Below are 27,930 nucleotides of genomic sequence, written 5' to 3'. Positions count from 1 at the left end.
CTCCTAGGCTAGAGCAAGGACAGAGTTAAGCAGTTTTAATGGTGACAATCATCGGAGACAATGGGGGTGCAATAGTAAAAGGTGGAGATTTCCATCTAAAGCTTTTGGCCAAGTGGCAGCCCTGGTTGTTGGGTATCTCCAGCTTAATTTCAATTGTGCATGTGATTCTCTATGCATCCACCATTCAAAAAATAAGTAAATTATACATGTGGAAAAAATATTATAACTGAAAAATCCAATTTACTATCACGTAAAAAGAACTTACAGAGGAATTCTCCATTGCGACTGGTTTAACCCCTTGTTGACATCCGTCAATCTCCGAGGAGAAATCTCGTCAGGACGTTGTGGCATCCACGACCGCACTGCAGTTTCAGACACATCAAACCCCCTCGTCTTATTCCCAACTTTCTCAGACTCAGAAAACTGCTTCAGAGTACCCATCAAGTTACAACTATTACAAGTTCCCCACCACTGCAAGTGTGATACTCCACAGTTCTCACACACCCAATAAACCTTATTTTTCCCTGTTTTCTTCTTCATCACAGACCCAAATGCCCTAAAACCCATACCAGTCTCTTGATTCTCAACCCCCTTAGTTCTGCTGGGCACAGATTTTTCTGCCCTAGAATTCAAATCAGACCAAACCCTAGGTTTTGAGTTTCTTGACTGAGAATCGAAACTAGATAACGGTCTTGGGTTTTCGTCTCCGCTACTCGATTCTTCATCTGGTTTCACTGATTTTTCTGCTATGGGATTGAAATCCGACCTAACCCTAGGGTTTTCGTCTTTATCAGTTGGGATGAACTCGTCTGCCCAAGAATCAGGACCAGACCAAACCCTAGGGTGATCTAAATCGCTGTTTGATTCTTGCTCTTGGCATCGATTGGTAGAATGAATGGTTCGGAACTCCGAAGAATGAAAATGGTGGGAAAATCTAAGTTTTTGGATGGGGTTTGAGATGAATTTGGTATTGGTGAGATTGAGAAGTTCTCTGCTGAAGAGATTGCGAAAAGTTTTCATTTGGGAGATTTGGGGAGGATGATGATGGTAGATTTTTTGCATCAATATGAGAGAAAAATGGGGCTTCAACTTTAGGGTTTTAGGAAGGGTTTTTTGCAGGTGAAGAACAAAACCCGCGAATTTCAAAATGGGGGACAAAACATCGGGTGTGAGCGTGTAAGTCCAGTATTTTGGGTGGGTGGGCACGGAGTGATATATTCGCCCCCCTGCCCCCCTGTTTTAATTGGGACAGCCTCTCCCATGTAAAAAAAAAACAGAACGAAATATGTCGGGAAATGATTTTAGCACCACTCTTTTGATATGTAGCGAAAGCTTCTTGTCTTCTAGTGTTTAAAAGGCAGTGGCTCTTTTTAAAATGTATAGTGGGGCCACTTCATAAGATGATCAAAACCCTTCGTTTGGACACAGCCGTAAACACAGTTACACACAGTGTGCCTCATGCCCGCTAGAGGAGTCACTAATTTGGTATCAGACTATCAGGGTTACAAACTCTCTTTTCAGGCTTTTCCTTCAATCTAAGAAACACCAAAAACTCTGTCACATAAAATCTTGAGGAATTATATGGTGACCGACCGTGTGGATGTAAAGGTTGGAGAGAGACAAAACTTGCTGCCTTGATTTTTGAACCTAGGAAAAGCAAAAAAAATGGCTTTCTCTTAGATTAAAAATCAAGGGAGAGATGGTTTTCTCTCTCTTTCCGACCTTTACATCCACACGGTCGGCCACCATATAAATCTCTGAAATCTTAACACGTGACTTGTATATATCCGCGCAACACTTTGGAAGAGTAAGGGGTGACAATAAATCACAATTTAAAGTTTGGCCTAGGTCGGCTCAATTGTCTTAGACATTAACATCTTGGATAGAGAGGGACTAAAGATAAGTGCTAGCGTCCATCGCTGAAGGCGTGTTGCATGTGAGAGCAGCCATCTCGTGAATGAAGACAAAATCTGCTGAAAGTGAGCCTCTGTGACTGCTCTCACATGCAACAGCTCATCAGTGATGCGATGGACACTAGCAAATCCCTGTGAAGTTTCTTCCACTGGAACTTAGAATTTGGGTCTCTCTCTGTCAAAATTTGTCCTTTTATTCTATCTATCTATCTTTTCAAATTGTGGCTTTGAGGATTTCTGTTAGTTGAGGTGTGTTACTCTTTTCCTCCTTTGAAGGAATGAAAATGTGAATAATGGTCACGTTGGAAAGATGTCACATCATATTCAACATGGAAAAAAAAAGTATAGATAAAGAGAAAACTACGGAATGTGGGCACCTTCTAAAACAAGAACAAAAAAAAGACTAAACATCAAAATCGGGTGGTCAAAAGACCCTGATACCCTTCTGACATCGACAGAGTCCTCCTTTTTTATTACTGCCTCTTAAATTGGCCCGTCACGAGGCTTCTTTTGGTTCATTTAAATGTGTATTTGAACCGAGAGAGCCTTGGGTTCATTTCTATCTTGGCTGTCGGAAATAACTAGAGACGGATGGATCTTAACACGTGTTGGAAAACTTTTTTGAACTCCGACATTATTGTACTTTTTGGAACACTGATGTTATCTTTTCTCACTTATCTTTTGGCTTGGAACGGTAGACGTTATCTTTTCAACACGTGTCAGGCATCCATCCGTCTTTAGGTATTTTCGACGGCCAAGGTAGAAACAATGGGTACGCCGATGGAAATAATGATTACATAGAGGTAAATAATGGGTACGCCGGCAGAAATAATGTGTACGCCGATGCAAATAATGGTTACAACGAGGGAAACAATGGGTATGCGGGCGGAAAAAATGGGTACGCCGATGGAAATAATGGTTACAGAGAGGGCAATAATAGGTACGTCGGCGGAAATAATGGGTACGCTGATGAAAATAATGGTTACAAAGAGGGGAATAGGAATAGTACGCCGATGGAAATAATGGTTATAGAGAGGGGGAATACTGGGTACGCCGGCGGGTACGATGGCGGAAATAATGAGTACGCCGATGGAAATAATGGGTACAGAGAGGGGAATATGAATAATGGGTATGCCGACGGAAATAATGGGTACACCGATGGAAATAATGGTTACATAGAAGGGAATAATGGTTACAGAGAGGGGTATTATTAGAAGATGCCACCGTTTCATATTGATGTCCACGTGTCGTGGATCCAACCGTTTATTGGCGAAGACCAAGATTTAAAGCAACCCAAGGACTTTGGGTTCACAGAAAGATTTCAATCCAAACCAAACCGACTATGTATAGAGCCGCTAGCATTCCAAAAAGTTTGTCAACACGTACCAGGCATCCATCCATCTCTAGGTATTTCCGAGGCCAAGATAGAAATGAACCCAAGGTTCTATGACTTCTGTCAGTTCGAATACCAAACGAACCAAAATAACCTCGTGAAACACGCCAGTAATGAAAAAGGAGGTTGGATGACGTTTCTGTTGATGTCAAAAGGGTATCAAGGTCTTCTTCCAACCCGATTTTGAAGATTAGCCCGTTTTTTGTTCTTGTTTTAAAAGGTGCCCGCAATCCGTATTTTCACTAAAATACACATGCAATCCATTAATATATAATAAAAATGCTATCTTAGTCACAAAAAAAGAAGAAGTTTGACTTCAAAGATGGGGAGGGTGTGTGATTTTTTTATGTCAGTATTTTTATTAAGAAAAGAGGCAGGAGGTCAAGCACCAGCTCTCCCATGTGTTTTGTTTCTTCATCTTTGTAGGGAACTAACCGGGTAGAACTCACCCCTAAAAGCTAGGTGTTAGAGGGTGGGTGCCCATTTCCTTATAACCCATCCACATCTATTTCACAAGTCCGATGTGGGACTATTGCTTTTGCGTGGAACCCCAACAATCTCCCCCTCCACACGGAAGCAACGTGGACAATCTCACACCTCCACGCGGCAGCAACATGGGAACCACGAGATCCTACACCGGGGTTTCCGAGATCTTCCCCGAGGGACGTTCCTGCCCTCAGAGGCAAACCGGGGTTACCACGCCCTGAGCTCTGATACCATTTGTAGGGAACTAACCGGGTAGAATTCACCCCTAAAAGCTAGCTGTTAGAGGGGGGCGCCCATTCCCTTATAACCCATCCACATCCATTTTACAAGTCGATGCGGGACTATTGCTTTTGCGCGGAACCCCAACAATCTTTATATATATCCAAATAAGGAACTGGGAGCGTCTGAGGAAGGAAAAAATGAGAGAGAGAGAGAGAGAGAGAGAGAGAGAGAGAGAGAGAGAGCACCGAAAAACTCCGAATAAAAAAACCAAAAAAATGGAGAAAATTCTACAAAAGTCCACGTCGGACTCAGTTGCTATATTACAGTAGCTGTGTTTTCATCTGGCTCGATTGTAGATTTGTCAGAGAAGCAGATGTGTTTGTTTGGAGGGAGCCCAGTTCTATCTCAGAAACCACATTTCATGTCTTCTAACATGTCAATGATGCTTGGTTGGATAGTTGAGGAGTGCCGGGTGAACTGATTTCTACATGAAGACTTATCCTCTGTTTAAATTTCCATCTAATTCTTCTAATAAACTGTGGAAGTTCCATGATAATTTATTTTACAGTGAAGGAAGGGAGAATATTAGGAACCTGAAAACATTAGGGGGGGCGTTTGGATACTTGGATTTAAGAATCCAGCGTTTCTCGGATTTTAAGTAAGAAATCCAGGTTTTAGAAATCTCTCCCCCATCCCGAGATTTCTAAAACCTCGAAACATGGGACGATCTCCTGCTCTCTTGCTGTCGGAAAGAAGGGCAAGAAATCAGAAAATGACAGCTTGTCTCTTTCGTCTCTCGTTTCCCATGTACAATTTTGAGGAAATCCAAGATTCTAAAATCCGTGTATCCAAACGGCCCCTAGGAGTTTTGACAGTGTGAATACTTCGAAGACAGCGTTTGCAAAGTATTTTAGATGAAGCCTGGTCATGTTTTATGAAGCCTAGTCATTAACTGTACCCCTTTCTAGAGGTACACCAAAGTATTTTAGATGAAGCCTGGTCATGTTTTATGAAGCCTAGTCATTAACTGTACCCCTTTCTAGAGAGGTATGGGGTACCTCTGAACTGCATGTGATCCTTTCTCAACAGACAATAGGTTCTGTGTTGGTGATGCTGGGGGAAAAAATTTTGGTACCACACCTGTGGTGGACTTCGAAAAAAAAAAAGACAATCACAGGAAAAATCAGCATAAAAGATGATCACCAAAAAAAATCAGCAGAAAAAATAATCCCGAGTTAAGTTCTCTACTGTCAATTTTGATATTTTCTGTTCAGTCAGTGTATGTGACTTTGTGTGCATCTTAGACCTCATTGATTTAGAAGAAGATTGAAAAATTCAACATAAAATTTATCATGTCTTTCTTTTTCCATTTTGCTTCAGGTGTGCTTGAGATTTAGTACCCACTTCTACCTTCCAACAAAAGTTCTAATTTAAAACCAAGCCTAACCTTTTTGTACTTTATTTGTACCTTTTCTCTAATATTGTTTGGACCTTTTTCTACTTTTTGTACCTTTTCTCTTACATAAGTTGGACACAGTCTCTTATATAATTTGACAATAGAGATAGATATTAACTATCTTTACACACTTGTGAATTTACAGACAGAATGAATGCCATGAACTAACAAGTGTGAATGAGTGCCAAGAACTAATAAACATAATACTCCCTTACGGAGATGAAGACCGAAAGGGAGCAACCAAGATCATTTTCTTATATCCAAATACAGAATCTTCAAGCAATTCTAACTTGAAAGAAGTCAGTCATATTACAGCAATTTCTCAAATACTACATTATCTAATCACTCACCAGTATATGCCACACAGTCCCCAACACGTACATTGGCAGAGAATACAGCTCCACCCCTCACATTAGATCAGAAAACCAAGCAAGACCAACATGCATCTAATGTTAGGAAATATCATAAAGGTGAAATTCCCACCCCCTGCTATCAACACCCTAAAACCAACCCACTGATCAAGATTCCCTTAAATGCCGATATGCAAGTGAATCCTCTATATGACAGATGATGCACAAATGAAAAATTCACTCCACAATCACCCTGCTCTATAGATACCCGAGGGGTCTGCGTTTTGAACAATCCACGGATGCTCAAGAACTTTGTGTAGTGCAAGACGTTTTGAAGAATCTTTAACCAGCATCTGTGCAAGAAATCAAATTATTTACTGACCATACACAGTACTCTCATCATGGGCATTTTCAATTGGGCAAATGATGGTGCAGAAAAACAAATGTAAGGACTCACCTGACTAATGAGGTCTTTTGCCGCAGAAGAAACAATTGGTATGGGTGGGAACTTGAGATCGACTTTTACTATCCTGCATGACACAAATCAATCTTAATTATGCTAGAAATCAAGAAAGAATCAAGCTTAGAAAAACTGAAAAAAATCATACATTTTTATTGGCCCCGTTCAAAATTATTTTAAATTACCAAAATTAGATGTGCATATGCTTTAAATATCTGTGACTTTACAGGCATCAATGGTTGCCGGAATTTTTTTTATTCTTGGGACTTTTGTGGAATTTCCGCAGGAAACCCACGTTTGGTTGGTGGGCCCAAAATAATCCCAGGAACCAAAAATAAGCTTCCAGAAGATTTTTTTTCTTCCCAACAGTTCAAGCAACCAAAAACAAAAGCATTTTTTTTTCCCACCATAGTCTGGTCAACCAAACATGGGATTTTTATTTTACCAGGGTACTTCCAGGGAGTTTTTTTTCCCACCAATCTCCCAGGAAGTTTTTTGTTCCACAAAAATCCCAAGAACCAAAAAAATTCCGGCAACCAAACGGTGGTTTTCTTCATTTGGAAGACACTAAAGGACAAGTTCACAAACCAATAAAGAGCTTGCTGAGTAGCTCTAGTTTGGATTGAAAAGCAGAATCATCAAGATTTTTGAAGCAATAACATTTTCAGTTGGAAAAAAGAAAGCCATGGCAGGATGGGAAGGAACATTGAGAACAACTTTTATCGCATAGTACAAAACAATCTTAAAAAAAAAAAGGGTGGCCTAGTGCACGAGACTCCCGAGTCCCGCCATTGCGGGGTCTGGGGGAGGGCTAGATGTATGCAGCCTTTACCCCTGCGCTTTGCAGAGAGGCTGTTTCCGTGACCAGAACCCGTGACCACCAGGTCACAATGGAGCAACCTTACCGCTGCGCCAAGGCTCACCCTCTAGTAAAAAACAATCTTAAGTAGGTAAAAAAAATCCGCAAATAAGTTAAGCTTAGTTACACTAAGAAAATTCATAAAGTTTTGTCTGTTTTTTTTTTTTTTTGAATGGAAAATATATTAAAATAGAGCGGAAAAACCATGACCAAGGTCGATAGTACAAATAATGGGAGAAAACAAACTATACAAAAACAAGTCTATTGATCTACAGGCCATTAACATAAATGGTCATAAAATTTTAGATCATAAAGTTTTATCTGTTCACGTATCAAATTGCCAGAATGAGGTCCATATATGTGACACAAGTTTATTACTCTACAGGCATCAACATATGCTTTGATGTCAATAAAATGTCATTTTCCCTGGTTTTCTTAATTTGCACAACACTTCATAAATCAATGAAAGAATTTGCTGAGTAGATGTATTTTGGACTAAAAGAAAAACAAAATAGTTGGGATTTTTTAAGCAATATCATTTCTAATTTGAAAGATGAAAGGCATTTCTGGAAATTGACCACAGCCAAAGGGAGGACACTTCATTTTCATTATGTAACAAATAAACCATTCTGATTGAATTAGGATTCCACAAAGTTAACCATTCCCCACAGATCCCCCACCAGCCCATATATAATTTCATATAGTTCTCAGAAAGAATCATGGCCTCTTGCAAATATACTCTCCAATCATCATTTTAAACACAAGCTAGCAGAAGGGCTGAATGTTATACCCCCCAATCAAAGCACAAGCCCAATATGATGCCCTTGCATACCTTCTATAAGTGTCCGAGTGCTGCTTTGCTTCGAATGGTGGCAATCCATAAAGAAACTCATAGCACAACACACCCAAGCTCCAAATATCAACACCAGCATCATGTTCTATACTCTCCACTGCAAGGACACATGTTTTAGTAAGAGAGACCAGGTTTTAAATGGATCAAATCATTATCCACTGCTAACTGTGAGATTGCTTTGACATACCCATCTCAGGTGGAAGATAATCCAATGTGCCACACATGGTCTTCCTGCGACTGAATGTGTGCACGGACCACCCAAAATCTGCAATTTTCACCTCTCCCTGTCGATAAAAAACCCAATTACATACGTATATGAATTCATTTTAACTAATAGATGGAAAAGACACATGACCAAGTAAGACACACATGACCAAGTAAGATATACCTGCATACTGATGAGAAGGTTCTCAGGTTTAATGTCTCTATGTATGACATGTTTTCCATGGCAGTATATTAAGGCTCTCGCTAAGGAAGCAATGTACTGTATGATCATGCACATAAAAGCCGTATTAAATCAGATACAGTATTTGCATAAATGTAAAAGAAAATAAAAGAAGGATGCAGACCAAATGTAAGTTGTTCTGTGTGGAGATTGACTGCAGTTGATACAAATTTTATCATATTTCAGCTATTCTCCATATAATTGTTTTAGAAATGTAATACGAAACTAAATCATAAATGGTTGATAGAACTTCATTTTAATAGAACCATGTCATATCAACTTTATATAGATGCTACAGTTTCTGTAATATCATTGGTATTACAGAAAATATACTTTGTAAAATGTAAAAGAAGAAAATATGATATGTCACCATAATTCATAAAATACAGAGTACTCACAGTTGCAGCACGTCTTTCACTAAAGTATTTGCATTTCTGCAGTTCCTTATAAAGTTCTCCTTTGGCTGCATATTCCAATATTAAGTAAACTCGAGACTGCAATTTAAGAAGGAAAAAGGAAACAATGAGTCAACAAGTTATATTGTTGTTTCCTTTGCATTGAAAGTCACGACCAGACTGCAAATATAGAGAGGATGTGATAGAAATATTTTTTTTGAACCTGATCATAGAAGTATCCATAGAGGCGTAGTATATTTGGATGCCGGAGATGACATTGTATCTCAACTTCTCTACGTAGTTGATGCTCAACCTGGGATTGTTTCAGTTGGCTTTTGAAGAGAACTTTAAGTGCCACGATTTGGTTGCTCTATTTCAAGAAAAGAAAAGTGAAATTATTGGTTGTTACTAAGAATAATATGCACAAGAATATAGAAAAAAAACCTTTCTTCAAATAGGTGAAGGACACATTTCATAGGACAAGCATAATTAACATTGGTAGAATAAAGCATGCAAACAATGTCACTTGCAGATAAAAAATCTCAATAAGCAGATTCATATATGAAAGCACCTGAGACTGAATATTCATCAATACTCACCAGTCAAAGTGTAATGCAATCCTTGAATATCAAAAATCTATAACATAGGTGTAATGGAATCTTAACGTTGTGATAAATAACATCTAAACAATCTAACTTGTTGAATATAGTACTACAAGCAGAAAAACATCATGTTATTTTAACTTTTAGGGAGTTATGTAAAGATTCCATTTAAAAACTGATTAATCCCTCCTCATAAAGAGTGAATTGTTAAATGTTATGAGGAGGTGAATTGTTAAATTTAATTCATAAGCGAAGCAGAAAAAACCAAACTAGAACTGTCTCATGGGCAATTCCATATGCAATAGATGTAGAAGCGCTAAAGCCCTGTTTGCTTTGGATTTTGACAACAGATTGTGAGTTCAAAACTGATTATTAGGCTCAAATTTACATTTAATTTTGAGTAATTTGAGCCCAATAATCAGTTTTGGACTCACAATCGATTCTCAAAATCCAAAACAAACAGGGCCTAAAACAACATACAAAAACCTTATGCAGTTCTGCAGCTCAAAACCATCATATGGAACAGCAACACAGTTTTGAAGAAGCCAAAAGACACAGCACAAAACCAAAACAGAAGAAGATAAAAAAAACTCTAAAATTTCCAGTAATAGCACACGGAGATCCATGGATCCATCTACTATAAGAAACCCATTTAAAAAAACAAAAACAAAGAAACAACATATTAAAAACAAGAAAATTCGATGCAATCCAATCTAAAGATGAGAAGACTAAAAGGAAAAGGAAAAAAGGTTGGGGCAACACAAACCAAATGCCACTACCTTTTTCTCTCTGGCCAAATAAACATGTCCAAACTTTCCTCTACCAAGAGGCTTGCCAATGTCAAAATCATTAAGAGTCCACCTCATTTCCATTGCTGGTACCCCCAAAGAAGCCTGAAAAAAAAAAAAAATACAAATTAGAAAAGCCAAAAAAAAACCATAGATTCCAAGAAGAAAAAGTTTCATCCGCAAATTACAAGAAGAAAAAGTAAAACCCTAGGTTCTTGCAAACAGACCATAAGAACCCTGCATTCCCTCAGAAACCTACATTTCAGACAATCAGAAACCCAACACTCAATGAGAAACCCTAGCTTTAATCCTACTGATCTTGGTGAACACTGCAAGAGTCAGAAAAGAACCCTATATTCTCACATCCTTAGTGCAATATAGGAAACCCTAGTTTAAAACCCAACACTCAATGAGAAACCCTAGCTTTAATCTTATTGTTCATGATGAACACTAAAACTGTCAGAAAAGACCCCTACATTTTCACATCCTTAGTGTAATAGAGGAAACCCTAGTTTCATTCAAGCATTTAACCACAGATTTCTAGAAAGTTATGAAAAGAATCCCTCTAAAAAAAAGAAAAAAAATCAGAGAAAAGAAAAGGTAAAAACTCAGAAAAGAAGCCTAAATTCTCACATTCCTACTGCAATAGAGGAAACCCTAGTTTCTTTCAAGCATTAAACCATAGATTTCTCAAATCCTTTTACTTACCTTCTCTTCTTCTTGGTTTCCTCCAGCGATCGCCATGAGAGAGAGAGAGAGAGAGAGAGTGTGTGTGTCTGTGTCTGTGTTTGAATTTGATACAGAGGCTGAGAAATGAAAATTTAGTCTGAGGGTTTTTCACAACGGTCGAATTCTAACGGGATCACGTGGTCTAATTAAAAACTTCGTTTTTGCCACATCGGATTTTTGAAAAAAAATATATTTTCAAACTCAGTGTGTTGATTTTGAATTGGATCCTTTTTTGAATTCCTTATCGGAGGGGAACGGGGAAGTGGGCCCAGATAGAACTTTGGTTCATCGGAACCGTCCACATGATAGTCGTTACTTTGGATCTCATATGGCCGGCACCATAGGATGATCCAAACCATCCATTAGATGGGCCACAACGTAGATAGGTTGTGATCGGAGGGTTAGGATGAACCTATGGAATTGATTTTTGGGGCACATATCTAGGTTGTGGCCCATCTAATGGACGGTTTGGATATCCTATGGTGCGGGTTATACGGTACATTTTAATAAAGTGAGGAGTGCGATCATATAACATTTCCCATAATATTTAGGGAAATGATATATTTGTCCCTTTTTCTTCCAGGGACCACTCCCCTCGTAGTGAAAATGAGTAGTCATAAATACTCTAGAGGGGCTGGGTCAAGGAAGAAAAGAGAGCGAATATATCTCTTCCCTAATGTCAAAGGTGAGACCTACCATGCTATTCGTGGGGGGCACCACATTGTATTACAATGAGGATTGGACCCGTTGAAACATTCCGGAAATATGTAGACTGGTTCATCAAGAATATGCAAAAATAAATAAATAAATAAATATTGTCTCAAGTCAATTGAGATTAGATCTAACCTATTTATTTTCGGCCAATGCTGGGATTGGCCGAAAATAAATAGGTATTTTTTCCATCGTTCAAACCGAGGCTACTAGAATTTATATGGCCATTGTTGATTCAATACCATCACCTTATCAAATAAAAAAAAAATTAATTTTTAATCACACACGGCCAGCGGTTTCACATTACCATCCTTAACGATTTTCCGCATTGTATTTCCCGCAAGCACTTGCCGCCATATTTTTTATTCACAGCGGAGGCAAATTTCAAACTGTCATAGTAATATGCAACCGTTGCTGATAAACATTTCGACATTGGCTCCAAAAGTTACCACCAATAATTACTTTAGTAGCTACAATACCGCAATATCATCATCACTATAAATATAATCGGCGTCATGGCTAATAGCCTACTTAGTGTCTCAAACTTGGACCCCATTAACAATCCTTATTTGAGAAAAACGTTTAAAATGTGTTTTAATAACGCATTTTTGGGCCAAATTTCTAACTTTACCCCTCTAAAATTTGCAAATGACAAAAATTTAAATGCATATTTTTTGTCTTTTTCATTTTTTTACTACATTTTTAGCCAATACCATATTAAACTCAAATCATCCCTCCTCCTCTCTCCTCCCCCCACCCCCAAACACCCCCCTTTCTTTTCTTTTTTTCCAAATCACATTTTGCCAAGCAAGTGGGTGTTATGCTCAACTCATTGGTGCTTATTATGCCCACTCATATATTTTCCATTGAAAATGTGCAAATTCATCAAAGAACAGTTATAAGTGCTAATATCAAAACAAGTGAGTGCGGGTACCATCTTATATATGTAGATATACTCCGAAGCATAGTTGACAGAAACTCGTTGGGTGGGTAAGAAACTCGTTTCCCATAAATCGCATTTCTCGCGGTTGGGAAACTTGTTTCCCCTAAAATGAAGGAAACACGTTTCAGAAGCATTTCCAAAATATGATACAAAATTGGAGAAATGTTTATGAAACACATGGGAAACATATGGAAAACTTATGTAAATAATGTGTAAACGCGAGATAAACGTATGCAACACTCGTAGAAAGTGTGTATGAAACGTGTAGGAAACATGTGTGGAAGTTACGAAAATCAGCCCATAAAAAAAAAGTTACGAAAATCATTTTGGAAAAAATACATCATTTCCTAAGACGTTTCTTGTACGATTTTCTATTGTCGTTTCCCTTGTATTTGTTTTCATGCGTTTTCCGTTTCCGTTTCACGTTTCGTTTTCCGAATTCGTTTACCACACTGGTAACTGTGCTCCAAAGTTCCAAACTCCAAACTATTTCCTCTCATAATGGGAGGAAGAAGAGAATGGGAATCCGTTTCATATTGCTGGTAAACAAGCAAGGCCAAACTTGCCTTGCCCAATACTACGAATACCTCACTCTCGACAAGAGGAGGGCTCTCGAAGGCGAAATTGTCGAAAGTGTCTCACCGGCACTGAACAAAAGGTACACATATCTATTCATTCACCATCTCTTATTCTCACCAATGAAAAATTACATTGCATGCCCTTCACATATTTCATTCGATATTTTTTCCCTTAGATGTTTATTTTTCAAATTTTATCTTTATTGGGAAGTGGGTTTTCTAATTCACTTAAATATTGATTTCTTTTACTATTTTTTGTTGCTTCAGCACTACGAGGGGTATATTTTAGGGTCTAAAAGATAAGATAGAGATTTGGTGGAGTATACTTCAGCTTGTTGGGGATTGAGTTTGATGACTCGAGGTTTATGATTTCTGGGTCTTGTGTTTTAAGCGGTTTTGAGTTATAAGTCCTCAGTCAGTATAATAATAGGACTATTCTGGTTATCTAAAATTTGAAAAATTTCACAGAAATTTCAAATGAAATACAATTAGATTACACACCCAAAGTAGTCCTTTGATCCCAAAAAGAAATACATTGCTAAAAGAAATACATTGTAGCCTTATCAGTAATTTGATCAACTTTGATTTTTTTTCTTGACTTCATAAAAAATTCCAAGATATTTAGTTCCTCTATTTTTTATTTTATTTTATGTGATACACAATTCTCTTGATGACCTTATTGTAAGAAGAGTGTACGCGCCTCTTAGTCTGGGTTCTTTCTTGTTTTGTTTCGGGTACTATCTTATTTTATTTTGTGCATTTGTTCTAACACTTATTGCTATCAAGTACATTACACTGCTAGGGTTTCCTTCTCCCTCCTTTTTTTAATGTTTGTTACTCTTACGAAACAGACCCTGACACTGGCTCTCATACCATGTTCAACTTATTCAAGGTTCCATTGAGAGGAGGTAGAAGAGGAAGAGAGAAAAGAGATATTAACTTCTCTCCCTCTCATATTATATGTACTCAAGATCCTATGGTTACATGTGAGAAGACAAGAGTGCCCCTAATTGGGTACTCTAATTACACCACTGCTTCAACAGAGTATATTATCTTGTGATGTTTTTTGTGGAATCAACTTATGACAGTGCTAATTTTTCCAGGTTAGCTACTGATGCAAAGAATTTGTGTATTCGATTTTGAGCTGTTGCCTTCATTTTTTTTGTCACCAACTATTCCTTGTTTCATCTTTGTCTTATAGACCTAGTTTGCTCCAATAGATTTGTGCCCTCTTGGAATTCACAATGGTGTTCTTTTTATCACTTTGATCTCCTCTTCCATGTTACTTCAGTCCATTTTTCACATAATCTCAATCTGATAGTAATGTGGAGCTAATCAAAATATAGTCATTGCCATCATCATTATCAATAGACAATAGCATATTACAAGTCAACTCAACTCAACTCATCTAAGCCTTTGTCCCAAACAAGTTGGGGTCGGCTAATGAATCCTTTAGAAAAATTTCATGAAGAAAGTGAAAGGATCTACCCGGCTCAAATCGACCAAGTCTACTCCTGACATTAGTTGGGTTCATCTACATTGGTGGGGTTCAACCCGAAAAAAATTCAGGTTCGGGTTGACTTCGAGTTCAGGTTGAGGATTTGGGCAACCCGACCCGAGTGAAACCCGATGTTTTTCTTATGAATTTTTATTGTTACACTTAAAAACTCAAGTCGGGTTGAAGGTTGAACTTGGGTCGGTTCGGGTTGAAGAAAAGGGTTGGAAAAAACACGTGCCTCGGGCCGGGTCAGCCTCAACCTGACCTGAGTTGCACCCCTAAATGAGGGTTTTTTCCAATCCCTCTCGATGCAATGGGTTTCTTTGTTTTGATGCAATGAGGGGTTTTTCTAATCTTAATCATCTTGTACTAATTTTTTAGACCCTTTTGCATGAGAGAACCGCCATGTAAGCTCACTTTTTTAACAGATTTTGTCTTATTCATTTAATTCATCTGATGTGACTGTTCTATTGTGCAAAATTAAGCCATGAAATGGCTTTCCGCGAAATGCATTTCACAGTTGGGAACAGAAAAAAGGCATTTCCGTGAAATTGCCATGATTGGACAATTGCCTACTTCTTTTAGGACACCCATTTGCAATCTCTCAATCAAATGGTTCAGATCAACTGATCTAATCACAAATTTTGGGCCATGTTCATCTGGAAGTTGATCTTTGCTACAGCCCAACTCTTATTTACCCCACAGTTGCCTAGGGTCTGTTTGAATGTCCCACGTGTCCTAGTAAAATATTGGGGAAGTAGTCGACTAGTAGAGTAGTTTGGGGTAGCAGTCTCTTGGGAGAGTTGTGCTGAACCCCATGTTCTCTTTGGTTGTCAACAGTGGATTATTAGTCTCCTACTAGTCTCCTTGGAGAGAGACAGACAAAAGAAAGAGAGAAAAAAAGAGATATAAATCCTGTAACTTTACTACCAAAAAAACTTTATTTTTAAAAGTTTTTTAGTAGTAAGAGTTAAAAGGTGCCACACTTAACAGACAAGGGACTGACAAGTAGAATAGTGGGCAAGTAGTCTTATAGCGTTTTGGCTCCTTTTTGCAACCAAATGTAGCATGATACCCAACTTTACTAGGAAACTGCTAGTAATGTCCTCCAAAATGTACAACCAAACAGGCCCTAGAATCAGAAATGGCCAAAATTAGTAGAATGCCACAAGGGAGACAAAAAGAAATGTGCAGCGTTTCTATTGTTCAAAGAAAATCACAGTAACAGGAACATCTTTCTGTAGTATTCAAATTACAATAACAGGAGCATTTTTCTCTACTAATCAAATCTCAACATTGTGTTTGTGACATACTACTTTAGAGCAGAAAGATGAAGCTCACCAAATACCCAAAGCTCTATGTCAACATATTACTTTCAAGTAATATAAATAAATGAATCAAGATCATTTGAAGCTTCCAAACTGATATTCACTTAGTTTTGAAAAGCTCCCATTTCCCCCCATTCCTGTTGATGGCGGAGTTGAAGTAAAACCTGATTTACCCAGACCCATAGCCTTCCCCATGTATGCTGGAGTTGGGTGTCTTTTCTCCTCTTCTGAACCATCAGTAAGCCCGCCAACAATTCCAATGCCTGCCAGAGATGCCTTCTTGGCTGTAGACAAATCAGAAGATTACAGTCAAAAGAGTTGGTGAATTACAAAAATCCCATACCCTAACATGTCCACATCTTCCTGAATTTGGGTACTGTTGACCTAATGCTAATCCCTACCGGAAGTTGAAAGCACAGTCATTCTAGTTTTCTCTATTCTTAACAGAGACGGAGCTTGAGTTTCAATATGAAGATTCAAAAATGAAAATCTGGATAGAAACCTATTCCAATTTTTCGGGTGTCATCCTTATCTCAAATATTTCAAACTCACCAACGCATTAATTTCAACTTCCGTTCATTTCAATGCATTTGACCTATTTGACATATAACTGTTCTTATATGTAACTGCAGGGTCAGATACTTGGAATTCCCTGAGCTACCACCACTGAGGGCACTGCCCATATTCAAAAGCCATGAAAGTCTTGCCATTTCTCAATGAGATGCATAGATCGAGCTGGATAATGTGCAACAAAATAATCACATAAAAAGCAACAATGGAAATAAAGTAGAATCAACTTACGAGCAGATATATTCAGATCAATCAGACCACGACTCAATGTATCTGCCCAAATCCCGGACTTGACCTGGAAAGTGTCCTTCTTGGACTCTGTTACAGTGTTCTGGTTCTGGTTTCTGAGGCCTTTATCAGCAGAAGGCTGTGTTGGGTCAGTGGATAGAGGATCGGTATGAGAAGTAAAGGCGCCAAAGAGATCAGATCCTTCAAAATTGTTTAGAGGCATTGCAGCAAATGGATCAATGGTGTTGGGGTTAGTAGACTCGGATTTAGATGACTTGGTTTCAGTTAGCAAGGCTGGATTGGGGGCATCGAAAAAGTCTACTGTTGAAGAAAATGCAGCAGTGGAGGCAGGTTGGTGGACAAAGAGATCAACATTGGCCTGCAGAATTGAAGAGAAGAAAAAGTCACAGTGAGAAAAAAACATAGACAAAATAAAGGAAAGAAATGGCACCCCTAAACTTTGAAAAGACCAAAGACATTTATTTTCTTCATAATGAATTGCCAAAATTCCTTTAAGAGTCTGCAAAAGATTTCTAGGAAACAGCAAGGAAAATGATTTCTTGGAAAAAACATTCAACTACCGAACACCCTCAACTTTTTAATCAGAACATGCAAAAAAAAAAGAAAAAGAAAATGCTAACAGCATTCTATTTCTACAAAATCTAGTGCTATGTTGTAGAAAAAAATTTATTTAGTTTATCTAAAGGTCGTGCTTTGCCTGTTTGGATTTCCCTTTTAGATTGCTTTGTGTATGGGGCGTTTGATGCAGAGACAGGCCCCAACAATGTTGGGACTGCATCGTCTAAGTCAACAATTCGGGATTTAGGATAGATTAATTATTGGCAATAAGAGACTTGGTTTCCTGTCACAGGTTCGAGTCACGGAAACAGCCTCTCTGCAAAGCAGGGGTAAGGCTGCGTACATCTAGCCCTCCCCAGACCCCGCAATGGCGGGAGCCTCGTGCAGTGGGCTGCCCTTTTTTTTAAGAGACAGGAAAAACGGATTTTAGAAGGGAAAAGTTCAGAGTTCTTGCGATTTTCTTCATCTTCCAAGTTGGATTGCAGTCAGATCTGCAATATGAGGGAAATGAAAAGCTGTTGATCCAGAAACCAGTTGATCCAGAAAAGCGATGCTTAACTCAGATCTTGGATTTGGATTCAAATAAACAACTCAAAAATCCAGAAAAGAAATGCGTCATCAAGTCAATGTTCGGAAATCCATAAACTATCACTGAAAAAGTTACAAAATACAATACATATAGGGAATTGGCCCTAGATTGACACCAACTTCTTAAATCCGCACCTAAATTGACACCAACTTATTAAATCAGCACAATATAATCCTAGATTCTTGTGTTCTATATAAATTAAAGAGTATTTTTGGGCTGTGGCTTATCCACGGCACTAGTGATTATACAGAAGCCACCTCCTTTCCATGTAAATAAATGGTGGGTGCAACTGTAAGTCCAGGGAGAACACTGGCGCTTTCTTGCTATGCCATTAAACCTATCCACAAGACCACTGAAAAGGGCTCTTGTTAGCACTTTTCCTTGGATTTATTTGGGTTTATTTTATTTACTGAACATAAAGAATAGGGACTGGTTTATGTCCTCAGACAACCGACACTGGTAGAAGAATCATACCCACCATAGGTGCATCATGTGTAAAGTGACTGCAAAAGTACAGACAGAAAAATAAAACTAAATCTTGCAGCGTAAAGGCAAAACAATTGTTAACTTACCAACTTCTCCAAAAGCTTAAGCTGTTGGAGAAAGGCGTTATTTATCTTTTATACTATAACACTCCCCCGCACGTGTGGCCCACTTGGCAAACACGTGGCACATGTGATCCCACATTGGGTTGACCATCGCATGTGGATTTTTGCTATCCAGGAGGTTTGAACTCAAGACCTTTGGCTCTGATACCGTGTTAACTTACCAACTTCTCCAAAAAGCTTAAGCTAATGGAGAAAGGCGTTATTTATCTTTTATACTTTAACAACAATTATCTCTATGTTAATAAAAAATGTAACTTAAGTTACTATGTACACTTTAAGACAAAGGATAAAAAATATAACCTGGGAGCTGCCCTCCGCTTCTACATGGGGTGAGGCTGATACAAAAGTTGCATCCGCAAACAGATCAACCTCAGCTGAGGCATTGTTGTTGGTGGCCGTTTTCTCTGTTGGAACAAGTGTTGGTGCATCCATGAGATCAGCAATTAAGCTCTCACCAAATAAATCCATTTGTTTAGATCCTGCAGCCGCCAATCCTGTCAAATTAATTAAACCAATTACAAGCCAAGAAAATACATGTTAGAATATTCATCATAAAAATGGTGTATATATGAGTCATATTAGGTAAATCTAAGCAATAAAAATTGTAGTGCCATAATTCAATATCAAGGTAAACAAGGATTGTTTATACCAATATTCTAAAACTCAGTGAGCAACTTGAAACTTGTATGAGTCAACATGGTTTCGCCCAGGGGCATTCCAAGTACCTTCCATGTCTACACCAGAGTTCTTGAGCATTTGGGTTACAGATTTGGTGTTTATTGAAGAACGTGTGCTATATTGAGAGGATTCGTTCTTCTAGATCTCTGAAAAATCAACCTCCTTATCACTCTCTTCTGATTCAACCTTCTTCTCTTTACCATTGTCTTACTGACTCCAGGTCTCATCTTGCCTCAAGAGTTAGAGGAATGATGATTTTTTTTTAATGGCAGAAAAATATATGGGAAAAACCGGAGACCGAGATGGTCATCACACAGAGAGAAGAAATATAAAAATCAAAACAAAAGCTGGAAAACAGTAAAAGGCCCAAGGACAAAAGGAGCAAATCATGGTGGGAGATGATCATATAGCTCTAGGCCCTCACCGCATTCAGTTGTCTGGGCAATGCTCAATACAGGCATTCTTAAGCATCTATCAACTCACAGACGACCTTACATGGGAATTATAATACCTATTTTCTACTTTCTCCACCCTGTCATCTACCTTTCTATTCAACAAATGCATCCAAACAAATGTAGAGTGAGGTTATTACTAGCTGCATTAGATGTGCTGATAATCACAAATAATTACAGCTAAGAAGATATAAGCACAAGACACAATTTTTCCAAGTCAGATGAATTAAAAAACCAGGCTCCATTAGATACAAATACTGAACCCTCACCAGTGGTGGAAGATCCTCGTGGGTCGAAGTCATCAAAATCATCATGAACAGGTGCACTTGAGCTTTGGGAAGGGATAGGACCATATTTATCATCAGAGTCAGAGAGCTTCGTTGATGCCCTTGAAGTAGTAGATGGCGATGAATTCCTGATGTAGAAAAAAAGCATACTGATATAAGCACAACATAGAAGAATTCCTTGGTCACATTGGCCCCGAAAAATGCAGAAGGATAAGTACAAATTTAAGGATAAGTACAAATTTACGATAAAAAAGGATAAAGACAAATCAGCACTAAAACGAGATGAAAATGTTCAAAAAACTAGCTCACAATTAATGGACATGTATCCTAAACTTACACATTACCAAACCTATGCCACATGCTAATAGGTTAGGCTAATTTGAAAATGTTCCATGTCCATCTTCGTCTCTCCCACTAAATCTTGAACCCACTTGAACACCCAGCTATAAAGCACATAAATAGGTGCACACACAGACACTCTTACTCCCAGATTCGATAGGTTCTGTTGCAACTTCCCATTGTTTTATATCACATCCGATTATAGCTTTACTTGCGGTCGACTCTATTTACAATGTCAGGTACAAAAACAAGACCCAAATTCCATTACATCCAACAGAGAAAACTAACACGCTAGCAAGTACACATACTTGCCATATAGTGCAGGTCCCTTCTTTGAGTCATCCCCTTCATTGGCAAGGCCTCCGTGAGATTGCGACTTATCACGACCACCAAAGCCATCTTTTTCACCATAGTCACTTTCATCCCTATGTCGATCTCTGTCTTTATAACCATCTTTGAGTGATTCACCATCATAACGGTCATTATGTCGGAAGATACCGCTGCCATATGAAGCTGAACTTGACTTGTAAGTTATTCCCGTTGAAGAAAGTCCAAAATACCTAGAAAAAGTGGAAGCTGTATAATTCACTCTAATTTCAGCACAAACATTTCCATAGAATCTGGGTATAAGAGCCTATATTTCAATATGGATCCATGCACTCACTTATCACGGTTTGCAGAAGCTTTGTTTCTGACCTCTTCTATTTTATCCTTATTATTCAAAAGGCCTAAGATGGTTTCAACCTTCTTTCTCACAAGGATACCCATATCCTTTCCGTTAGGCTCAACATATTCAAAACCTGCGATTGCCTTTACCAATACAGAGCAAATCAAGAAAACAACATTTTGGTGGAAAATATGCTCAATTTACTTTTAATATAAAAGTGGAATGAAATATAAGAGAAGCCTCACTGAGATTTGGAAAGTATGTTCTATAATGTCATCAATAGCACGTTGAGATCCATTAGCCACCAAATACTCTATAACAGCCAATGCCTGAGACAGGAAGAAATTTCACCAGACTTATAAACAGAGGATAAAGACTAGAAAAGGGAATGGTCTGAGAAAGCATAGAAGCTACAAAATAGACCATTTAATGAAGATGAATAGCATGGAAAGCACTGAAAAGAATAGTACTACCTTATACACATGACGCCAGTTTCGACCAGTATCATTCAATCTTGTCCATAGTACATTCATAACCATCTGGCATTCGGTGCTATATGAAAATTACAAGATCCAGATTTGTACCAAAGAAACAAGTTACATATGCCGGGACAGAACATATAGCAACAAGATAAGGCACATAATAGAACTCACAGAACACAGAAGTGGAGTTACAATTTTTTGGTGGCCTGTGCAATCTCAGATAAGGCAGAGCCATGAGGACCCCAAGGTTCGTTATTTGTCGCATCGAGAACCTGTGATTCAAAATGTAAAAAGAGTCATATAAAGGCCAAATTCATAACACTAATGCCCTGTACGTTTCAGATTGTGACAACCGATTGTAACCCCAAACCTATTTTTGGGGGATACAAACGGTTGTCACAATCTGAAACAAACAGTGCCCAAGGGTTGCATATGGATTGCAGGAATCAGTACTCTAAACCAATATCACATTCCATTCACATTCTAATTCGTCCGCAAACGGAATGACAATTCCTATTCAAGTGTTTCTGTAAGCAGTGGAATTCATCCAGGAAATCAGTCAAGATTCCAATTCTAGAGTTTGGTACCCGTTCAAAATCCTCATTGAGGGGGCAGCAATGAGGATTTTTCACGACCTAAAACCTAGAAAGATGCACTATATCATTCATTGACAACATACCGAATAAAATCACTTCTTTAACACTCACAAAACCACGGATATTTTCCTGTACCTAATTTGCTGCCCAAACAATTCATAAAATCAATATTTGAAGCTCCCAATCCTGCTCAAACAACCCACCGTACATTGATTTTTTAAATTTTTTTTTAGGTTTTCTCACTAAATCAGAGATTGAAAGTCATTATTCATGCCTACAAAAGCAGAGCACAGAAGTGCACTTAATCTATTTAAGCAGCACAAAAAAGAGAGGAATAAGACTATTTTTCAAGCAAATTGCCCAGAAATTTCAGTCCTTATGACTCTGTAATAAAGTTCAGATTTGTTGTTATAGATCGTGGACATCTATTTCAGTTTATGCTTGTTTTAAGTGTTATAATATCTATTGACCGTGGATCAAACCAGAATTTAACCAACACAAAAGCAAAGTTACATCCGGTATTTTTAATGTAAGATGATTATCATCCACCTTCTCCAAGAAGACACACACGAAGAAGGCTGCATTGGTGCTCAGCCAGATAGATAACATTGAAAAGAAGGAGAGGAGAAGAGAGGAGAGGAGAGGAGAGGAGAGGGTCGTCCAGAGAGAGTCATATGACAGAAGCTTGATCGTCATTTTAGTCAGATTCCCTAGAATCAGAATACCGCCTCCTTCGGCAGTTAACGGATGAACACCCTAAACCATGGGACTGATTCCGCCTGGTTATTTTCGCCCTCCATTCCATGCAACAATTTGAACCAAATGCTGGAATCGACAGAATCAGAGCATGATGCCAAATTCGGTAATCCAAACACTCGGAATATTCAACACATTCCATTCCTGTTCTTATTCTATGTGTAAAGGGAATCTGAACTCCAATTCCAGTTTTCGGTTGAACATTGGAATCGGAGGAGCAACCCAAAACCGAGATTCTCAAGAGAGAGAGAGAGAGAGAGAGAGAGAGAGAGAGAGAGAGAGAGAGAGAGAGAGAGAGAGAGAGAGAGAGAGAGAGAGAGAGAGAGAGAGAGAGAGAGAGAGAGAGAGAGAGAGAGAGAGAGAGAGAGAGAGAGAGAGAGAGAGAGAGAGAGAGAGAGAGAGAGAGAGAGAGAGAGAGAGAGAGAGAGAGAGAGAGAGAGAGAGGGAGGGAGGGAGGGAGAGCATCCACCTCTTCAGGCGGTATCAAAATATGGAGGGAGGGAGGGAGGGAGGGAGAGAGAGAGAGAGAGGGAGGGAGGGAGGGAGGGAGCATCCACCTCTTCAGGCGGTATCAAAATATGCTCGAAATTCCATCAAATATTCCGCCCAAGGTTTCTCTTTATGCCAACAATGCCAAACCAAACGCCTGAATCAACGGATATAGAAGCAGAGGCCGATTCCAGCAATCCAAAGGCGCCCTAATAGAATGAAATAATAAATTGAAACAACAATAAAATGAAGAGTTTGAGATTAATTTCCATAAAATTCGACTTATTTTGCAAGGGTAAGCACTTATAACCATGTCAATCATCTTATGCAATACCTAATCTAGACTCTTATCATCTATATACACTGGACTTCTAATTGTTAACTGGGAAAAGAATACTGTTTAGACATCAAAACCAAAACACAAGTTGTGCAAAAAGAGGTACAGAATGCCTATGAACTGACATGTAATTCTGCTTTCAGAAAATGATTCTAGATTGAAGAGTGTACCTAAACGAAGGAAAACAAGGACACTTCAACAGTGTCAGTAGACCACATTCAAACCAGTGATGAGCAATTATGATCTCCAGAATCTCACTTTAAAACTTTCATAATTTCATTGTATTGCATACCAATCTTGACAAAATTCAAAGAGGCAAGGATATGCTTTGGGTGTCTTATACATTGTATGGTATGAGAGAAAAGTTAATAAACCCAAGTAAGGACCAAGTGGCCTAAAGATTGACTTCATAAAATGCTACCTTGCAGGAAAAAAATCTACAGACAGAAGAATTGAGAGGTTTCGCTCAAATAGTTGGGTGCAAAGAAGAAGATTTTCCAATAACGTACCTTGGCCTACCATTGGGTATGGAATACCTAAGGCGACTCTTTGGGGCCTTATGGTTTTAAGGATGGAAAGAAAGCTAGGTTCCTCGAAGCATTATCTATCTTATGGGGGGAGAATAGCACTGATAAAGGCAGCACTATCCAATTTAGCAGCATACTTCTTGTCTTTGTATGCAGTCTCGGACAAAGTAGAAAAGAAAATAGAAAGATTGCAAAGAGATTTCCAACGGGAAGGAGTGGAATGAAAGAAAAATTCAAGCATTTGATGAAATGGGAAAAAAGTTATGCAGGTGGAAAAAATATGGTGGCCTTAATATCAGAAACATTAAACTAAGAAATAAGGTACTCCGAGGAAAGTGGTTGTGGAGGTTTGGGGAAGAGAAAATGAACTATGACACCAAATCATAGGGGATAAATATGGGCGGGGTTCCCGGGGTGTGTAAAAACCCTTGTTTAAGTGAAGACTCGGTCAGGTGCATGGAAGTCTATTTGCGAGTCTAGATCCTTGTACAAATCCTTAGGGTTAGAGTGGGAGAGGGATGGCATATGGTTTTGGGTACACCTAGGGGGGAGAGGGGATGGGATAAGGTTTTGGGTAGGCCTGTGGTTAGGAGAGTCTGAGTTGTGTCATGCAATCCCGAGCATCTTCTTGTTAGCGACCAATAGGGAGGCAAAGGTGAGTGATTAATTGGAGAGGGGGAGGGATGAGGGTGCAATGTGGTAAATTAGGCTTAACCGTAACCTTAAGGACGAAGTACTAAGAAGCTTGTCTATCCTCCTGTTGCATCTTTAGTCTTTACTCTTATTATTGCTCTAAATCTTTGGACCGTAGGGTGTCAATGCCAGACTCCACCAGCTCTGTCACGGTTCGATCTTTTTTCTACAGGTTGGCATCGTTACCTAGGAGAGAATCCAGGTGTGAAAAGGTGTGGAAATCTCAAGATCCACCACGGATTGTCGATTTTGAATGGACGGTAGTATGGAGAAAGATGAACACATGTGATCGCTTGAAAAGAAGGAAAATCCATCTACCAAGTTAGTGCGTTCTTTGCAAGAGTAATGAAGAATCACTGGAACATTTATTGGTGCACTGCCCCTTCTCTTACAGCCTTTGGATGAACATCATAAACAGCTTTGGAGTATCATGGTCTCTTCAAAGATCTATAAAGCATATTCTTCTAGAGTGGAGTGGAGATCCATTTGACAAAGTGGGGATCCATTTGACGAAGTGGGGCAAGCAGCATGGAGGCTAACATCATTCGTAATTATTAGGCATTTATGGAATGAACGGAATAATCGAGTCTTCAATGCTAAAAATCGAGGATAGAGGATGAGGAAAATTGCACTAAATATCAAGACCGACCTCATCCATTGGAGTCGGGTTGGTAGGGATGAACCTAGCTGTAGCACCAGTGAGATTCTAAGAAACTGGGAGGTGGTAATGCAAGAGAGGAGAGAAAAATAAAGTGATTCCGAGGTGGTCACCTTCAATCTGCCCCCTTTGGGTCATGATGAATTTTGATGGCAGCGCAAAAGGAAACCCAAGATTCAAATGGATAAAAACTCTTATCTTATTCAGGACCAGTTGGTGTGTGATGCAAACAAGGCGGAAGCAAAAGCATTGCTATGGGGTTTGCGGTAAACAGCTCAGGTCCACTAGTCATTGAAGGCAATTCATTCAATGTCAAAACATGGGCAACCCACAAAGCAATGGGACCATATCTCATTGACGAAATCAGATACCTTGTCGAGCGGGTCGAGCCTAAATTTCGACATAGGATGCACTCGGCAAATGAAGATGCAGATAAGCTGGCCAAGGATGGAGCGGATAGGTAAGATACGATAATCATATAAGATGGTAGATTGGTAGTTAAAGACAGCCGATCAAGGGACTGAATCGACATCTGCCAAGACAATGAGACTTGGTGGGAGGGACCGAGAGTTACTATTGCAGCTGATAACAAAGTGCTGTCAAAGTGTATCCTACACCTAAGCACTGACACTCATGTAACACTGCCATCAATTCCTCTCATATATAGTCTATACTCTATAGATAGTGATCTTTAACTGATAAGTGATAACTAGAGAGAAAAAATAATGACTAGATACCATAAGCAAAACAAAAGTGTTGCAAAAGTGGTACAGAAACAGTGCAGAATTAACATATAATTCTGATTTTGGCAAATGATCCTAGATTCGAGTGTCTAAATAACAGAAAATAAGGAATTTCCTACCGTAGGGTTCCCATACAATACAATATTCTTAAATTCCAGAAATGAAAATGCCATGGATCCAAAATTATAAGATTTTGATATATTTTAGCATTGATTCAAATACAGTTAAAGATTTCTTACCTTTTGTTCGATTTCTGGAACCTTAAGAACTTTCATATTCACCTCTCTCTTTCTGCGAAAAAACAGAAACAAAAATCAAACAAAATCAGGTTTTCAGACATTCAATCGGACATTAAAGATTTCAAGAAAAAATAAAACCTAGAAACTCACATTTCTCGGACAGTTTGATCGAGGACTTTCATAAAATCCATGGCTGAAACTAAGAAAGGATGAAAAATTGCCTCTAAATCTGAATTTAAATGGAATTAAACTCGTGAGATAGAAGAGTTCTTCTAGATCTGGAAACTGCTAGGGTTTTGTAGAGGAAGATAGAGGTGGAGATTTTGTTGGGGCAAAATCGCTTTGGCCCGATTCGTTTTTGGATTGTGACCACCGATTGTGGGGCTAAACCGATTATTTGGGACCCACAATCGATTGCAACAATAAAAAACAAACAAGGCCTTTGATTGATTTGTTTTGTTTTTAAGGGTGAAAACAAAAACTAGTTTACGTGGTTGGGCAGATTTTCTTCTTCGTCATTTCCGCACATGAGTTAAAAAAAAGGCCAGCTGTCTCATTTTTTATGCCTTTTCGTCCGTAATTGTCATAATTCTTAATTTTTGCTTTGTACTTTTTTCCGTAATTGTCATATTTTAGTACATTCTTTTTGTATTTTCTTGTTATATTTTCATTTTCCCGTAAAATGTGTTTTTTAGGAACACCCTATGTAAATAGGCCCATCAATTGGACGGTTCGGATCATCCTATGGTGTAAGTTATACAATACTGTTTTTTTTAATACGGAGTGTAAGAAATATGTTTTTAGTTTGCAGGCTTTGTCACAAAATTCTTCTTAGAATATATATGGTGTAAGCCCATGTAGTGAAGTATTTTTTAATAAGCCGGTAGAGGTCCCCGCAAAACCCCAACTTACCTATAAAAAAGAAAAAATTGTACTAAATATTTTACGGCCTACACCATAGGATGATCCAAACCGTCCATTTCCGGGTGATTTTTACACAGCCCGTTTGACCCATTTCCCCATGATTTAGAGGGAAATGATGTGATTATGAGAGTTTTTATATAGTGTAAGTCTTGATAGTGAGTATTTTTTTTTTGAAAAAGTACTGTATGGCTTACATCGTTGGATGATCCAAACCGTCCATTTCATGGGCCACAATGTAAGTAGGTTGTGTACCAAAATTCATTTCCATAGCATAATTACAACCCTCCAACCAATAAATGTTTCCTAAATATGCCGTTCCTCTATAGACTGCAGGGCTAGGATCATCGCATGGAAATGTTTTTTTTTGGGAACACCCTATTTACGATGTGGCCCATCAATTGGACGGTTTGGATCATCCTATGGTGTAAGTTATATAGTACTCTTTTTTTTCATAGGGAGTGTAAGAAATATGTTTTTGGT

General features: G+C 38.6%; 3 protein-coding genes across 6 annotated transcripts in view; all 3 read right to left on the bottom strand.

Moving 5' to 3' along the window:
- LOC143851759 (DNA repair protein RadA-like protein) overlaps positions 1 to 1,226 on the bottom strand; it is a 51,614-nt gene extending 50,388 nt beyond the window's left edge. Inside the window, exon 1 of one of the 3 annotated variants that reach the window (XM_077361255.1) lies at positions 266 to 1,226. In XM_077361255.1, the coding sequence (XP_077217370.1) occupies positions 266 to 1,062 (797 nt within the window). In that variant the 5' untranslated portion in view covers positions 1,063 to 1,226. The remainder of the gene's footprint in view (positions 1 to 265) is intronic. The other 2 variants (XM_077361249.1, XM_077361261.1) reach the window with 2 other exon arrangements.
- Positions 1,227 to 5,702: 4,476 nt separating this feature from the next.
- On the bottom strand, positions 5,703 to 11,093 carry LOC143851792 (serine/threonine-protein kinase Aurora-2-like). The gene is made up of 9 exons (XM_077361278.1): positions 10,931 to 11,093; positions 10,214 to 10,327; positions 9,056 to 9,202; positions 8,836 to 8,931; positions 8,381 to 8,476; positions 8,180 to 8,276; positions 7,972 to 8,089; positions 6,278 to 6,350; positions 5,703 to 6,173 (listed from the first exon to the last, which is right to left on the bottom strand). Exons 1-9 carry the CDS (start codon positions 10,964 to 10,966, stop codon positions 6,069 to 6,071), a joined length of 882 nt encoding a protein of 293 aa, XP_077217393.1. The 5' UTR covers positions 10,967 to 11,093; the 3' UTR covers positions 5,703 to 6,068.
- Positions 11,094 to 15,860: 4,767 nt separating this feature from the next.
- LOC143851743 (clathrin interactor EPSIN 1-like) lies at positions 15,861 to 26,899 on the bottom strand. 2 transcript variants are annotated; one of them, XM_077361240.1, is made up of 11 exons: positions 26,677 to 26,899; positions 26,527 to 26,578; positions 21,681 to 21,760; positions 21,480 to 21,558; positions 21,252 to 21,335; positions 21,004 to 21,149; positions 20,648 to 20,899; positions 19,983 to 20,128; positions 18,884 to 19,062; positions 16,811 to 17,186; positions 15,861 to 16,293 (listed from the first exon to the last, which is right to left on the bottom strand). In XM_077361240.1, exons 1-11 carry the CDS (start codon positions 26,715 to 26,717, stop codon positions 16,085 to 16,087), a joined length of 1,644 nt encoding a protein of 547 aa, XP_077217355.1. In that variant the 5' UTR covers positions 26,718 to 26,899; the 3' UTR covers positions 15,861 to 16,084. The 2 variants fall into 2 exon arrangements, with proteins under 2 accessions (XP_077217355.1, XP_077217349.1); XM_077361234.1 differs by having other exon boundaries at positions 18,884 to 19,077; positions 26,677 to 26,893.
- Positions 26,900 to 27,930: the final 1,031 nt, after the last annotated feature.

The sequence above is a fragment of the Tasmannia lanceolata genome, unplaced genomic scaffold (assembly GCF_043159265.1).
Source record: "Tasmannia lanceolata isolate RefF3 unplaced genomic scaffold, GAP_Taslan_0.1 ptg000003l, whole genome shotgun sequence".
NCBI classification, from domain to species: Eukaryota; Viridiplantae; Streptophyta; class Magnoliopsida; order Canellales; family Winteraceae; genus Tasmannia; species Tasmannia lanceolata.
The sequence above is the reverse complement of the archived record's forward strand: the minus strand, read 5'-3'. Positions and strand labels throughout refer to the sequence as shown.